Raw genomic sequence first — 17,933 nt, 5'->3', positions numbered from 1 at the left:
TTCACTAATTAATTGTTTATTGGATGTGAGATTTGATTGGTAACCTTGGGATTTATAAGCTTGACTGTTTTAATAGCTTTATTTTATTCTGATGTCTATATGAGATGCAAGCACTTAGTAGTCAAGTAAAGTAGTTCAGTGCTCATTTTGTGGTTTTATTTGCTGCTTTTCACCAGCTCAGAGATTGCCATACCTCAGAGAAAAGGGAATACTCCGAGAAATGGCACTTTGGACTTGGTGTATGTATGTCTGATCATTTGGGTATTCAGTCTCAGTATTGTAGGACCCACTTTAGCAGGTTGCGACATTTCAAATGGTTATCCTTTTTTGGCCTGTCAGTTGTTGTCTTTTTCTGGACTGCTGCTTCCTTCTACAATGGGGAGCGGGTGTCCTCCCCCTGAGCCTGGCCTAACCCAATTGTAGGATTGTTTCCATGTCTTGACATTTTTATACTAACATTTTTTCCAGTCCTGGCACTAGTGCATATACCAGGATTGGTCTCTTTTTTAACCTGGGACCTGCTCACCCAGCTGTCTTTTTTATTTTTTTTAACCTGGCATACCTCTCTCTCTCTCTCTCCATGATATATGCTATGTAAGAGATGTTATATACATGATACAGTCTCTATATCAGTGTAATCTAGGTGAGATGTTGTGGAAATAGGGTCCACGACGTGAAGGTACTCACCAAGAGTTGAAGATGAATTCTGTTCCAGCAATACTACTCTCCTTTTTTTGCTGAGTTCATCATTTCTCTGTTTGGATCCCTCTTCATCACTTTTAATTTCTCAAGGCTTTTGAGTTTCTAATACCATGACGGGAATGGACCCCATTCCTAAGTCGAAGTATGATTCAAGTTCATGAAATTAGTATTGTTTCAGTCTTTGATGTTAGCCAGAAGTGCTCTTCACAACACCTGCAATGTGTTCAGTAATGACGACTTCTGCACTTCATAAGGAGTTAAATGGTTCAATAATATATATAAGTACAATTGTAAATTCCTTTTTATAAGACCTGTTGCTCCTACCACTTTTGGAACTGTTTGAGTATCCTCCTTACATACTGCCCTTGTTTCCGCCTGCAAATCCTGGTATTTTATGACTTTGTGTCTCTCTGTACATAAGACACTGTAGTCACTGGGTGTAGCAATTTCAGTGATCAGTGGTACTTTTGTCTTCTTTTCATGGACCACTATATCTGGTTTTCTCGCATCTGTTTTTGGACTATTGATAATGGGTGATCCCATGTGATATAAACCTCATCATTTTCTGTAATGTTTTGTGGCTGATGTTTCCAGTGTTTTTCATCTACTTCAGTATCATAATGTTTACACAATTCACAATGCAACTTTGCCACATTATTATGCTTTTTGGTATATAGTCCTTCTGCAATTAGTATATCACAAACAGCAACAAGATGTGAGACTGTTTCCAATTCTGTTTGACAAAACTTATGTTTGTCTGTTTCTCCCACATGTTCAATGGACTATGTAAACCAACATGTACGCAGTCCACTATCTTGGGCCACCAATATTTAACCTATTGTCTTTTGGTTTAAATTCACCTCTCCTTATCCATTCCTGTGTTTGATCGTGGTCAATATGAGGTTGTTCCAAGAGTTTTCTATACTTGCAACTGTATTTATGCATTTTCCACATTTCTTGCCTGTTCCTTCACTTTGTTTTGTTTCTTGGAACATTCAGTTGCTGCCTGATTTTTATATACTTCTGGTTTGATTTCCATTCCTTTTTAACACCGATGTGCTTCTACTAAACTAAGCAGGGACGTCATCTTAGATTTATTCTCCTCATATTTCAAAACTGTCACAACGTTTGGGTCTTGTCAGGTCAGCAGATATATATGCAATCCCACGATTGCAGATCTGTACATGTAATCAGTTACAAGGAGGCCCGTACCTCCTTCAGAACGGGGAATATATAGTCTTGGTATACATTGATTTTTACAAATCATTTGATGAGCATGAAGCATCCTCCTTGTTTTCTTGTCTAACTGATCCAACACCTTTTGTGGCCAACCGCTGCAAAACTCTATGTTAGGACAGGAAGAGCAAAGTGGTTTATAGCTTGAACTTTGTTTTAGATGTCAGCGCTCTTTTCAGAATTATTTTAGCTTTTTTAAATATTCCTTACCAAGTTTTATTCACATTTCTTCATGTTTTATTGTTGATCCTTCATCAATTCCCAAATATTTATATACTCCCTCTTGGTCATGTTCTTTTATATCATATTTCTGTCCCAAACTGATGTTTTCTTGGTGCTGCAGCTTTTCTGCTTTAAAAGTTGCTTTTGCATATTTATCAAGACCAAATGACATTCGTATGTCATCTGAAAAAGATTGGACCATTTGCAGTTGTGCTTTTAGTTCCTCAGCTAATGAATTGTACAGTTTTAAGTCATGTACAAAAAGAAGATTAGAAGTCTTTACATGTTGTTTTCTGGGAACCAAATTGTAACCATGACATAATCTGTTAAGTAGTCAGCTTAATGGGTTAAGAGCAAGACAGGAGAGTAGCGGTAACAGAGTGTCACTCTGGAATATCCCCCTTTTTATTTTTATCCCTGGAATAATAATTTGTCCTTTATCATGGCTTAACTGCAAAGTGGTTTGTCACTGTTTCATGGTCACTGTAATGTAATCGATCAGTGTAGGGTGTATCTTGTACATTTTAAGCAGTCTTTTATCCGTGAGTGGTGGATACTGTCAAATGCATTTTTGTAGTCTATCCAAGCCATACTTAAATTCTTTTTACAGTTCACCGTTATGACTTTATTTAACAATAAATGATTTTTTGTTCCATATGACTTTCTTTTGTTACTCTTGTGTTCTATTGCCGTGATTGTGTTTTCTCCTAAATGACTATAAACTCTGTCGGCATCAATTCCAGTGTATAGTATAGACATCGTTGGAAGGCGAGTTTTTGATCTACAGTTTTTAGGATACCTTGCAGCTTTGTTGGTAAGTAGGAATATTGTTTTTCCTGTTGTTAACCAGGCTGGTGTCTTTTTGGGGTGTTCATATAAATAGTTCTTACTCATGGCTAAATCTTCATGTAAAGATGTTAATACTTTTAGCCAGAAGTTAGGTATTGCATCTGGGCTGGGGTTTTCCAGTTAAGAGTTTTTCTTAATTTTGTTTCAATCTCTCTGGACGTTACATCATCCCATTTCATATTCTGTACATTTGAACTTCTTACTCTTTCTATTACTTATTCTATCCATTTGGCATCTTTGTTATGTTCGAAAGGATCTTCATAGAAATTTCTCCAAAATGTATCTATTTCTTCATTTTTTGGTAGTGTTTTCATTCCTTATGCCTAGTTTCCTAATTCTCTATAGGCCATCAGTAAATTGCTTAGTTTGTAATTTTCCTTTATATTTATCTGTATATCTTCTAAGTTTTTCCTGCATGTGCTGATATTTTTAGTTTATTATTTGCGAAAGTGCACAATAGATCCTGATCTGTTTTGATACTGCACATTGTTCGTATCACGTGTGTCTTTCTGAGTATTTTTGTTGATCTGTTCCCTGTTCTATTCTCTTCTAACAGTGACACAACTTTGTAATTGCTTTATAGTTTTCTCTTTTTGATACTTCCATGATGGTATTCAATTTTTCCCCTTCCTTTCCATTACTACCCTATGTTTTTTTGCATTGTAAAATTTCCATGTCAGGAAGCCTTTGTCTATATTTCTCTTCAAATATCTTTGGTGCTGCTCTTTTTTGTAGTCATTAGTTTTGCTTTCTCCTTTTCATAAATATTTCACCATATTAAATCTCTTTTTGTTTTCCATTTCCATATGTCTTCTTCAGATGTCTCCTGCTCCTCCTGTTTCTCCTTACTTGGGGAACTCATTGTTCCATCATGCTGTGATATAACCTGTGCTAGACTTTTGCACTAAATTCTTCACTCCATGGGTATTCCTTAACTTCTACTTCTATTTTTTTAACTTCTAGTTTTCTGTTCTGTGTTTCATCTTTGTGGTCCTATTTTTTTGTATTGTAAAATGTTCAATGTCTGAATGCCTTTGCCTGTATTTCTCTTTGAATATCTTTGGAGCTGCCTTTTTTGTATTGATTAATCTGTCTTTTTCCTTTGCATAAATATTGCATCATATCAGATATCTCTTTCTTTCCCATGCCCATATTTTTTTATACTTTCCAAAGTCTCTAGATTTTGTTCTTTATATTTTCGCACTTCCTCAGTCATTTCTTCTTCCAGACAGTCCAAGGATTCTTGGTCTTTATAATGTTTTTAATAAATCAGTTGGATTAATAAACACAAATTTTTATTTGCAACTTCTGACAGTTTTTTTTTTTTTTGTGGAAGTATTTTTCTTCCCTGTAAGTTATCTCTTAATCTTTGTGTATATCTTCTGTCTGGAAATTCTGGGCTTCTTGCATAATCTAAGAATACATAATTTCTTTCTTATCAATAGTCCACTCAGTCGTCTTTGTGCCTCTTTTTTGGCCTATCAGTTTTTGTGATTTTTGTGGACTACTACTTCCTTCTGCAATACCTCTCCTTGTGCCTGACCTAGCCCCATTGTAAGAATGTTTCCATGTCTTAAGGATTCTACACTGTCATTTTTTTCTTCGTCCTGGCTCCGGTGTGCCTACCAGGATTGGGCACTTTTTATCCTGAGTCTTGTGCACCCACCTATCTTTATTTTTTAATCTACTTCTGTCCATGATATATGCTATATAAAATATAATTTATATATCAGAGTCATCTTGGTGAGATTTTGTGAATAACAGGGTCCACCTTGTGAAGGTAGTCACCAAGACCTGAGGATGGATTCAATTCCAGCAATACTACTCTCCTTTGCTTGTTGACTTATCTCTCCATTCGGACCCCTGTTGACTTATCTCTCCATTTGCACATCTGCTGATGTATTTCTCCATTCAGAGCCCTGCTGAGTTGTCATCTCTCCATTTTGACCTCCAAGAGGAAGATCAAGTGGTATCTGAATTCCACTTGGTCCCAACATTCTCATCTTCTAGACACACAAGTTCCTCTTCTGCCTTGCCTAAAGAAAGTAGTACTGCTGTGGGTATTACAGATAAAATTATCCCAAGTCTTCCCTTTAAACATCACAGGTAGCACTACAGGAGCTGCACACAGAAGCATCAGATGCATGGGGGCATGGAAGGGCAACATTAAAGTTCAGGGGCAGTGGCTTGCAGACCTAAGACCAGAGCACATCAAGCTTAAGAAGATTAGGGCACTTATACACGCCATGCAGATTTTCTCTCATTCTTGGAAGCAAGCTCCATTGTTCACAGACAGCACAATGGTCATGTGGTACATAAGCAAGCAGGAGGTATCCCAATCTTATTAACTGTACAGACTGTCTGTTTTGGCTTGGGAGCAGGCCACAAAAGCAAGCCTCTGCATCCAAGTGGTTTATATTCCTTCACTTAGCAGTGCCCTGGTGGAGTTTCTAAGCAGATGAAGAGGAGATCCCCATGAATGGGTGCTGAACAAGGAGATTTTCCTAGAAGTATTCCACAAGTGGGGGTTGCCACAGATAGATCTTTTTGCCTCCAATAACAACACACTTCCAATTTTTTGCAGCAAGACTTGCTGTCCTCAGACTTGAAAATGGACATAATTTCCTTTCCTTTAAACGGAGGTTCTTATAAACCTTCCCTCCACTTTCTGTCCTTCCCAAGGTCTTAACTAATAATCCAAAAGGAATGCCCAAAGATTTTACTGATGACTCCCTGTTGGCCAAGGCAGCAAAGGCTTCCCCTTTTCTTCCACCTCGCCAATGGCCATCATCAGAAGCCTCCCACCACAGTGGACTTGCTGACACAGTAGAACGGCTCACTACTTTATCCCAGCTTGCCATACCTCACCTTGACAGTATGGAGGGTAGGATTTGGATCCCTTTTAGACACCAGGCTTCTGAGGAAAGGCTTCAGGTTCTCAAGGAGGCAAGAAAAGCTGCTACAATCACATTTTCCATAGCAAAATGGAAAAAAATGTACTATATTGTGTCAGGTTAAATATCAGGACCCACTTCAGGCTAATCCCCTAATGATCCTCTCGTATTTATGTGAGTTGTTGTAGTCAGGCCTAGCATACTTATCTGTTAAGGCTCACCCTTTGACCATATCTGTGTGCCTTCCTCTGAGCTCATCGCTTCTGACCAGATCATAGGTAAAACAAGTTTTAAAGGTTGTAGTCAACCTGAAACCTCCAAGGAAAGCTATTTATCCTGCTTGGAACCTCAACTTTGTGTTTGAAAAATTCACTCTCCCTCCTTTCAAGCTAGCAGCATCTGAATCTCAAATTCTGCACTTGGAAATCTATCCTTCTGGGAGCTGACACCTCTTTCAGGTGAGTCTTCGAACTACAGGCCCTTATGGCAACTCCTTTCTTCCCTATTTTTCATAAGGACAGAGTGTCCTCATGAGCCAATCCCTCCCCTTCATACCAAAATCAGTAAATTAACTGTCTCTCAGTCAGGCTGTAAATCTTCCTTCTTTCTTCCCTAATTCATAAAGTAAGGAAGAAAGAATTTTATGTTCCTTTGATGTGAATAGACCGCTCAGATTCTACCTGGATAAAATCAAAGATATTTCCATATCTGACCTTCCAAGACTCCCAAGTTAGGTTACCCAGTTTCAAAGCAGACTGTTGCTAATTTAATATCTAAATCTGTTTCCTTTTGCTACACTTTGCATTGTAAATCCTTGCGCTGTCCTGCAAAGGCTCATTCTACTAGAGCTGTGGCCTCATCTGGAGCCTTTTACAAGGGAATGGACTCAAGAAAAATTTTAGAATGAGATACTTGGTCTTCTCTGCATAGTTTCACCAAACATTACAGAGTGGATGACATTTCTAGATCTACAGCTGCCTTCACCAGTGCAGTCCTGTCTGCATTTCTAGACAATTCTGTCATCTCTCTTCCATCCAGCTATCACACCTCTTAAACTTTGGGTATCACCCAACTGTTGCCAATACTGCAACAATGATCTAGTACAGTTGTATAAGAGCTTACCATTACAGTGGATGTTTTGATGATCACTGCTGCAGTATTCTTACCCACTTTCTGATCCTTATTCAGTTTTTCTTCGTGGAATAAGGGGTATCAAAGTCTTTCTGCCTCTCCCTTCTTAGCTGCCAGTTTAATTTAATTCTCAGGCTTCCTGGCTTTGAGATAATCTAAGGATTTACTCTTATACCTCCACTTATGTACCATTACACCGGCAGGTTTATGTCATACATTGGACATATGGCTGTATGGAAAGATTCAGCTTTACTGGATGGACATCTAGGTTATTTGGTGAGATAATCCAACTATTTGGAATACTGCAACAGTGATCACTAGGACCTCTACTGTTATGGTAACTCTTACACAACTGTACTTTTCTCATGTCCAAACTGCATCTTATAGAAATGACACTTTGCAGTTATCTGTTTATTTCTGGTTTTTGCATTCTTGCTGAACTTCGTCATCATCATCTCAACCATCCAACACAGTATTTGTTTCAAGTCCATGTTACTCATATTTTTGTAGTCTGCTCCTGAGTTTTTCTTTTCTGTCACTCAGTCATTTTCCTTTGAAAAACTAGAAAGGGATTTACTGGCATGTTTTGTGTGTCAGCTGTGCCATTGTCAGAGGAAGAAGAAATTGAATCCCCTTCAATTTGCTGGGCAAACCTTTTTTTTTCCTTCACCTATTTTGCTTCCAAAAATGTCTTTGCTCCTTCAGAAAAGAAAAAGAAAATAATTCTGAAGACAGCTGGCTACAGCAACTTTAATCTCACAGTAACCTCTTGACATCCTCTGATTACAGGAATAAACTTGCTTCCCTTCTGACTGGCATACAGTGAATTATCATTTTTCATGAGCATTCTGGTTTCCTTCCATTGATAATACTTAACCCTTCTGCCACAGTTTTGTCAGGACAGCTCTTTTTGCTGATATGACTTTATCTTTACTGTTATAGATCTTGACTTCTTTCTCATTGCCAGATTTGGAACATGCACACTGTGTACTTTGCAGCTAACAAATCCTACTGTGGAATACACATCCAGTTGCTTATTTTTACCTTCATAAAATTAACGCAATCAGTTCCATCCAGTTTCCCTGGTACAGCAGTAAATCTCAGGTTGTCTCTGAGTGCACTGTCTTCTAGTGCTACTATTTTGTCAAACAGTTCTTCAGAGGCCTTATATTCAACAAGTCTTTCCCTTATTTCATCCTCTGTTTTCTGCAGTTTTATCAGCTGATCTGAGTAGCTGCTTAAAGCTTCTTGTATTCTTTTTAGCCTTTTGTCATTTGACTGTATGTACTTCTTCAGTTTCTCGCTTATATTAAACACCTTTGCGCGCATTTGATTTATGTTAGCTTTTAAATTGCTGGAAGCTGTCTCCTGCGCTGAGAACCTGAACTGTTTTTTTGCTAAACGGCTGCAAGGCTCTTCCTTACCAGAGTTTTTTTTTTCTTCTCCTTTTCTAGCTGATTTTCTCTAATGTTCTCCAGATTTCTTTTTTGCTGATAGCCAGGCAGAGCAGTGACTAACCATTAACCAAATTTTACCCAAATAAATGGCTTTTGATGAATGTTTTCCAAAGTTTCTTTTTCGCACTTTGAGAGCTCTAATAAAGGTGTGCAGTCATCTTGGAAGTCCATTAGGAGAATTAATTATGTCAGGATTAAATGAAGATAAAATTTAGCAATTCATGGCTAAGACAGGAAAATATGAGATGAAAACGGTGATGGATAATCAATCAAGAGTGACAGTATTCCTGTGTAGATTTGGAAGTTAGCATGGAACAAAGTGTTACATGTCTGGAATGTTTTGTTTAGCAGTATTGGAGAGGAGTACCAACATCTTTGAAGAAATCTGTAGTGGTTGCATTACCCAATGACCTTTCAGATCTGGCTTTATGTAGACCTATTGCAGTTTTAAACCATAATTATAAAGTGTTAATATATGTAGTAGCTGAGACAAGGCAAAGGTGTTACATGAGTTGACAGATGCAAATCATTGTGGTTTTGAGGAGGTGAAGCAAACAGTTGAGAACATTATTAGAACAATTATGATCCTGAGGGAAGTAGATTGTAAGAAAAAACAACTGCTGTTGGTGGGTCTTGATACAGAAATAGCATTCGATAGAGTCAGGTGGTATTTTCTGAGCAGATCAGTGGTAGCATTTGTGTTCCCTTTAAACTGCAGGATGACCAAGAAATTTGGAGATTCAATGACTGCTCCTGGTTTGCAGTCATCTGCAAATTTAGTAATCCATAGTCCTTTGGTATTGGCATTTACTTCAGATAAGCACTCTGCTTGTGGAAGTAACTTTCCTTATTTTGATTCCCTGAGTCCTGTGTGTGAGCCAGTTGGCAATCCAGTGAGTGACACAGGGGTTTATTCCCAGTTTATTTAGCTTTCCTACTGTGCCTGAGTGGAGGATTGTGTCAAAATCTTTGGCCAGGTTGAGGTATGCAGTATGTACAATTTTGCCTTCATCCATTGCTTTGGTGATCTTTTCAAAAAAGTTCGCCAAGTTGAGCAATGACCTGTGATTGACAATCCAAACTGAGACAGGTCCAGTGTTTAGAGGTTTCCTATGTCTTTATACTGATTAGCTTCATAAGACTTTCTATGGCTTTGCATATGAGGCTCGTCTCTGTAATTGCCTAGGCCTGTGGAAGGTCCTCCCTTATGCAGGGGAGTAACTCTTGCTGTTCTCCATTTGCTAGGTACAAAAATGTATGGAAGCTAGGGTCGAACAGTGTTGTTAGGGGGTATGAATAAGTCATGCTTTATACTATTTAAGGTGCATCCAGGGATATTGCCAGGACCCATTGATGTAAGTCTCTGGAGTGACAAATATACAGAATATTATATTCATAAATTAGCAGAAAATATTGTAAGACGTAAGCCAGTGTAGGAGTGGAGAAAAGGGATTTTTCCAATAGGTATGTCTTGGTTATAGACTTAGAAAACAGGCAAGATGGGGTTGGAGGAAATTAGCAAAGGAACCAAGGTATTGCAATCAATAACTTGGATAGGATAGGTAATAGAATGGGATGTGTCTACGCAGAAGTTTGGACTATAGGTTACAGACTGCCCTTCCTTTCTGGGACTGATAACTGAGTAAAAAAATATTAAAAAATAGCAATCCTCAGTGGTCAAAAGGTGGATCGAGCACAATTACAAAATCATCAGAAACAAATAGAGGCAGACCACACCAGAACCAGGCTCGAATATAATTCTTTATTACCGGTAAGCGCTTTCACAGTGATACCGCTTCATCAGACCATAAAAGCATGTTAAAACTGTCCCTTAAATAAAGGAAACCATCAAAACATTCAGCAACGCCATTTGTAGGCACAAGAAACAATTAGCCATGTGATGATTGATGTTCCTTAAGAATTCAGTTCAAGCCTGTTTTTGGTGTGGTCCAGCTATATTCGTTTCTGATGATTGATAAGAGAGTACAAGCAAAGACAAAGTGATAGGGGACTCATAAGTGAAAGATCAGCATTGGTAGAGTTTTTATTTCAGTCTGGAACTGATGCTGGTGTTAATAATAGTCATAGAAATACAGATAGCACTTGTTTAGACAGATCCCTTACGAATTAGCCACTACTAAAAAAAAATATTATCCAAGAATGCACCCTCCAGTTGGAAAAAGCTTCCCAAAGAAATAAGACAGCTGAATGAACTTGCTAGCTTTACACTACAACAATAAAACTGCAGCATGCCTGTAAGTGCTTCAAGAAATGTGGGCTAGAAAGGAACTGTAAGGCATGGAACAGATATGCATTCCATCTACGGACTTAGTAATAATTCAGCTCCAATTGTATTCATTAAAATGCATCTTTGGAATTGAACTGTAAACTAATTTGCTTTGTCAGTAATGAACTTTATCTACCTGAAAATTTAAAATGGTTTGTTCCTGAATGAAAATTCAGTACTGTGCTATGTCCACAACTATGATACTGCCAGTGTCAATTTCTGCGTAAATCGTTCTACATTCTGGCATTGTATGGTTAATTGCATTGTCTGGCCTCTCTGGCCTAGGTTGTGACGGAAAAGGTCCTTGAATCAGTTTACATACCCAGTTAACAAATATTAACTAAAAATAAATAAAATGCCACAACTCTCTTAGGTACATGCATTTCTAATTATTTGATGGATTACAAAAATATTATTTTACTGTGCTGTTAAAGTAATGGTTGGCTATAAGCAACATTTTTTGATTATATATGTTTTTAAACTGGCATAGTGCAGTTCATGTCATTATAATCATTATCTTAATATAAATGTTTTCACATTTTGAAACTTCTCTTGTTGCATTTTTATTAAGATTAAGATAAACTAGGAGGCATCAGGCAAACAGGACCTATCTCTTTTTGTTTCTCCTTAATGATTTTTCTACACAGAAGGCGCAGATGTTAAGCATTGATCATTTACCTTTTAACACAGCTGGAGGATCACTGACAAATTCTAAACTAGAGTAGTCAAACAGTAGATGTTCAAAAATCACTGCTGCAGTAATAGCTAAGTTCTCTACAGCATTGATCTGTATGATGAGCATTATTTCTGCCTGAATTTAAAGGTAAAGTTAAGAGTGAAGCTTTTTTGCTGTTAATAGAGATGTGTAATCAAGTCTGGAAACACTAGTAGTGTTTAGTAATAAACTGTGTACATAATGAGATGGTGGTTATTACAGAAACAGTAATGAATTATTTGTTTTAGTTATTATTGGTTAAGGTGGTGGTTTTTATTCATAATAAAGGCAGAAGCCATGTTTGGGAGATAATGATTTGTTCTGGAAGGATGCTGGTTCATTGGTATGTTTTTGTTCAAGCTCTGCATTTATAAGTATTTCATGTAGAAGGGGTCTTTGTTTCTTCAATACATGGCTAGAAGAGTTATTGACCAGACAATGTTAAGTATTTTTTATGAAGTCAAGTTAATAAGTGGGTGTTTGTATTGAATGCTGAATAACTTTACCCATTTAGCACAGTGTTATAGTGGTTTTCTGCTGTTTAGAAGGTGTAATACTGCATGAGAAGTAGAGACATGTAAGGCAAGCCAACAGCCTGCCATCTACAGTTGAACCCCTTTTATGGTTATAGGTGCAACTCTGCCTCTGGACTTATTTTTCCTCAGATGGCTTACAAGTGACTGCTACACTGTTCTCTTTCCATCTTCATTTTCTTACAGCAGGCCCTGCTAATTACCCTTTCTTATTCTAGAAACTGAGTTTGTATTTGTTTTATTGTACTGCATATAAATAACTTTATTTTCATGAAGTCCAAGGGACTGAAATCACAGGGTTAACGGGAATTCTTGACTTGTAGAATTGCAAGGAACCACCACGAACCACCATAGAATAAGCAAGTAATTTATTTGAAGAGAGAACAAGCGCTTTCACGCACTATCCTAGTGCGCTTCCTCAGGTTACATTACAAAAGGCAAAATCCCATCCTTAAGTATAAAACACCCACCCTAATTAAATAATTAAATCATTCAATTTAAACAAATTAATCAGCATTTTAAAGGGTAAACATGCTTTAAAACCATCAATATTGCTTCAAGCAGTTGCCTGAAAAAGATGCACTTGTTTAAAGAATGTATATATACTTTAAACACAACTCTTCTAAAATCTACCTACTAATTTGGTTATATAATGTTTATGTTTGTAAAAAAATAAGAATATTTAATAAAACAACAACTTGGACACAGATTAATACATATATAAAGAACAGTAAATACATAAGTATGCATATAAAAATCCATTTGCAACTATGTAATACCAGTAAGATATGAATGCAATACTTTCAGATAAATCATTTAAAAACACATCATTAAACATAAGGTACCACGATGAGTTAACGGGAATTCTTTGTTAGTCAGAAGTAGTCACACAAGTGTGAATGCATTATCCATTTACTTTAGATGCTAATTATGCAAACTGCCTTAGTTATTTCTTGGTATGCCCATAAATAAGTCTTCCACTTAAAATGCATGAAGATTAACTGCGGGATGCATTTAGAAGTTAGTATGCAGAATGTGATTTCTTACTGATGCTGTTCAGTTTTGTCCTTGATAATTTACCTTGTTTTTTCTGTTAGGAAAAATGATGCATCCTCCTGTGAAAATGGGTTGTCAGCATACTGCTGCATTAGGTTTGGGTGAATGTGTAGAAGTTGCACTTAATGCTCTGCCTAACATTTATATCAGATGGAAAGTCTCTTAATTAAATATCATAGTGCAGTCTTTGCTTTGGATAGAATACCATACTACTATGCTTCCTTTTTAAGTATTTGATGGTGACTAGTTGTACTGAATCTACCTCTCTGCAAGCAGTTAGGGTCCTCGAATGTTTACAAGCCTAAACTGGATGTATTAAAAGCACAAGTTGTTGCTGACTCCAGTCTGGGAAGGGGTGTAAATGACAAGGTAATCTGGTACAGCAGCCCTGCATAAGATTTTTAACACTTTCTTTTCTTTTTCTTCTTTCATATCCGGAATTTCACTCAAGATTTTGTGTGGCCATAAGGAAGGAAAATTATCCTGACAGCCTACCTTCAGACATTTTTTCTGACAGTGCAAAGCAGATTTTTCGTCAGCCTGGCCATACAATATTCCTTTTGCCAACTATGGTTCTTTGCAATCTGTTACCCTGCGAACTCATATTTTGCATCAAAGGTACAACAATTACTGGGACCCTGAAACCAGGCAAAGAGGCAGTATTGCATTCAGCAGATACATCCCAGAACATTGAGCTTGGTAAGTGCCCATGATAGCTGACAAGTTGGCAAGCTGTTGAAGTACTGTAGTAATGGTGGAACTGTGTTGTACCATGTTTATTTTTAAATCTTATATGGAAATAGAGACCATTGAAACTTGTACTCAGGTTTTCTGTGTCTTGATCATTGACAGCATAAAGATTTCTTTTTTGCTTTAAAATGGATTCAGAATTGTATATCTGAAAAAAAATACAATGACTTTGATACATGACAGTGTACACATCTTAAAAAGTAAGCTTAAGCGTATCAAATGCTTTTCTTAATTGCCACTGTTTTAGTAATGTTTGTTTAATGGTATTTTTCTCTTTTCAAATAGTATTTTAGGAAAGCAGCCTGTTGCTTCACATCATTTGTAACCTGCTATATATTTTTGACAGGTGTCACAATAGAGAACTTCCCATCATGCAAGGAGCTGCTTATACCACCTGGTACACAAAACTATGTTGTACAGATGCGCCTCTATGACACTAGTAAACGCCAGTTGAATCTGAAGATTCGCATTATTTGCCGAGCTGAAGGATCACTGAAGATACTGATTTTGGCTCCATACTGGCTTAACAATAAAACAGGTAGGCAACAACTTTTTAGTTGTTTGTGTGTGGATGGAAGGAGGCAGTACTGTGTCAGCTTCTCATTGAAAGGATAGTATAGTTACACTGTAGGCAAATGAAAAGTGCTGTGTGTGCTTCACTAAAGTGCTTCTGTGTGTAAATTGCTTATGCAGCCACAAAACTGTATTGACATCACTAGAGCTAAACTCTTCCAGGTATTCATAGCTGCTACAAGATAGATGACCACTGCATAGTATTCCATATGTAGTTCATAATCCTTTTCCCTGCCATTTCAAGCGTGAATATTAGCAGTAAGAGGTACCAGTTGTTTTGGTATTTTTGCATAAGAATCTAAGCATGCTTTGTACATTAATTCCTTTTAATGTAGTGTTTAGAAATGCCAGGCTCATGATGAATACAATATTTCCTTTTCGAGAGCAGGGTAGAGTGAATGGCGTGTGACTTATTTTCTGTATTCATTGTCATTTGCAGGAGTTAGATAACCAACAGGATATGTTGTTTATCCATCCATCCACCCACATCCCCCTTTTTCCCATTTTTGCACACAGGGTCAGGGTGTCACTTCTACTGTTACAATCATCTCTAGAGCCAAGGTTCACACAGCCAGGTGGCTAGCCCTACTGCTGCTGTTCTTCCATACCACATACTTATCCCTGTATACAATTTAGAGTATCCTATCTAGCTACTTGCATATCTTTGGAATGTGGGAGGAAACTGGGGCACCAAGAGCCAACCCACGACAACACAGTGAGGGCATGCACACTCCGCACAGAAGGCACCCCTAGTTAAGAATCAAACCTGGTTACCTCTTCCTGTGCAGCAACAACTTTCTTCCCTGCACCAGTGTGCCAGTTTTTGTGTGTGTGTGTGTGTGTGTGTACACACACACACACACACATATATATATATATATATATATATATATATATATATATATATGTATGTATGGTGGAATTGTTACAGCGCAAATTGGCAAACTATGACAGATCTAATAAGTACAGTGTCTACATTGTCATAAATTACTGCAGCTGTATAAAGAAGGGACTTTGCATTTTATGTTTATATACTGAGTCCAGTTAGACTTTCTTGGGAAGGCTGTCTTTTTTTTTTTTTTTGGCATCCTTCTTGGTAAGGTCAATAGTGCTATGGACTTACCCCTTTTATCCTTACAGGATTGGCAAGCCAGCATCAGCCATCACTTCCATCCCAGTCCTGCCGGGTCTATATTAAAAGCGCAAAACCTCACGCGAATACTGAAATGTCGACACATATATAGCGAACCGCGAAAACACCCAACGTCCTGAAGTGCAAAATTCGAAATGTCGAATTGTCACAAATCGTCATAGTTGGCCAACCCCACCACCCGCTACGTACTACCTACCCAAACAAAATAAATAATGCACACTTCCCCATTTTTACACTTCACCCATATAACCCATATCCTAATCAAACATTCACTGCACACAAATGTATCTAACTGTAAACAAACACCACCCAACTACAGGAAAAGTATAAATTATGTATACATTCAGCTACACAACTATATTACTATACATACAGTTAACATAACCCTACTTCTAACCCTAAAGTACAGGTTGCACGTATTACTATGTATGCACTTACCTTAACCCACACCCTAACCCTAAGGTCCGTGACTATTGCACACTTATGTTAGGGAGCTATACCAGATAAGGGCCAACTATGACTAGTCGACATTTCGAATTTCACGCTTCAGGACGTTCGCGTTTTCACGGTTCGTTATATATGTGTCGTTTCCGTATTCGCGTAAGTGAGGTTTCGAGATTTTAATATAGACCCGTCTTGCCATAGCCCTATCAGCACTCAGACTACCAATCACACTTGGGTTATCTGGTTTGTAGTTTAGTCAGGGCTTTATTCCTCTGTGTCATGCTGTGGCCTACGGGTGTCCGTCTCCATGCTTGTAGAGTGCACTAGCACAGTGATTAGTTTGCGTTAGTGTAGTGATGGTAAATTTGAAAGACTAATGTAAAATAAGAATCAACAAAGTGTCAGAATGTGTTCATCCCACCCCTGTTATACATTTTATGTGCCCAGCTTTAATTACTGTGTTAACTGAACAGTTGAGGTATTGCAATATTGTGTAATTTCATTAAAATTCTGTGTTTCCCCAAAGGTCTAGTGCTGCTTTGTTTATTGAGTTGTCCTGACTTTGATACTGTGCTATGTGTGTTTGTTACTTGCAGTATTTGTAGTGTGTGCAGGCAGCATCACAACATTCTGCATCTTGAAGGCTAATTGTGCAGAGATTTTATGAAAATGTTTGATTATCTGCGTTACTGGATATCATAAATCGCTAAGTTACTGATATACAAATGAGATGCTGGTTATGTTCTTCGTGTTTCACTGTTGCAGTCATCACACTTGGGTTATCTGCCTGCAGGTAGCCCTCAGTCAGCCCGAATACCAGAGACTTAGTATTTCTGGGTCGGATGCTGTCGCTTCTTCCATGACGTCAGGTCGAAACGGGTATAAAAAATCAGACTTTCTTGCCGAGGAGGAGCCCGAAGCAGAAACAGTTCATAAGTTCCAGTTGGCCACTACCTGAATTTTTCGTATTCGAGTGGAATAATCCTAAAGCTGAGTACCCCGTTGGCGATCCTTTTTTCTTGTTCTAACCGATGTCAGAAAAAGTTAACAATTGTCTTGCCTGTGGAAAGCAAATCCCTTACAGAGATTTTCATTCTTACTGCATCACCTGTTTAGGCCCACACCATGACGTCCCTAGCTGTCTGTTTTGTGCCTTGTTTAACACCCGAACCATTCGTCATTGGGCTATCTTTGTTGCTAAATTCTTTCGCTCTCAATCTCCATATTCTGAAATGGCCTCAGTAAGCTATTCGACTACCGATCTACAGAAAAAACGTAAAGATAAAGACAGAGACAGACCGCATAGGTCCAGAACTGCCGACGACGCTTCCGTGAAGCTAGTTGCCAGTCTGCCGGTACTCAGTGAGGTGCCTTTGCAGCCCCTGATGCCTGCTTCTATGGATTCGCAGGCCTCTGCTGAGACCCATTCGGAGTCCAGTATGCCACGAGATGCTTCTTCGACTATGGAACCAGCGGATGTCTCTACCTTAGATGGGTCAGGAGCTGCTGTGCAGGCACCGGCTTCTGAGGGAGTTTTTCGTCCTACCGATGTTCGAATCAAACCGACAACTTATTTTATAACCAAAACTACAGAGTTTCTTAGGCTCAGAGTACATACTACACCTAGAAAACTGACAACCAAAGCACATGCTCAGGCACCCATGCCACAAAAACAAATGCTTAGAATGGCTCAAGACCTTATTATGCTGATTAGGGAAAGCCAGCCTTCCCCAGCTAAGAGACAAAGACACCAGTCAACTTCAGGTTCTACAGACCAGGAGTCTGATGACTCTGACCTTTCTGATTATGAAGACATGCCCTTATCTGCCTGTGAGGGTTCAGATGCAGAGGAATCCATTCCCTCTGCCTCCCCTTTTGAGGATTTCTCTTTTGGTGAAACCTTGCATTCTTTAAGAAAGCATTTCCAATGG

The 17,933-nt window shown here is 38.2% G+C and overlaps 1 protein-coding gene across 1 annotated transcript in view; it reads left to right on the top strand.

Annotated features, from left to right (window-relative positions):
* VPS13D (vacuolar protein sorting 13 homolog D) overlaps positions 1-17,933 on the top strand; it is a 3,321,573-nt gene that overhangs the window by 2,500,794 nt on the left and 802,846 nt on the right. The window contains exons 47-48 of the mRNA XM_044060428.1: positions 13,534-13,781; positions 14,179-14,370. Coding sequence (XP_043916363.1) covers positions 13,534-13,781; positions 14,179-14,370 — 440 coding nt within the window. The remainder of the gene's footprint in view (positions 1-13,533; positions 13,782-14,178; positions 14,371-17,933) is intronic.

The sequence above is a fragment of the Protopterus annectens genome, chromosome 2.part0 (assembly GCF_019279795.1).
Source record: "Protopterus annectens isolate FY-2018-M chromosome 2.part0, PAN1.0, whole genome shotgun sequence".
In the NCBI taxonomy this organism is placed as follows: Eukaryota; Metazoa; Chordata; order Ceratodontiformes; family Protopteridae; genus Protopterus; species Protopterus annectens.
The sequence above is the reverse complement of the archived record's forward strand: the minus strand, read 5'-3'. Positions and strand labels throughout refer to the sequence as shown.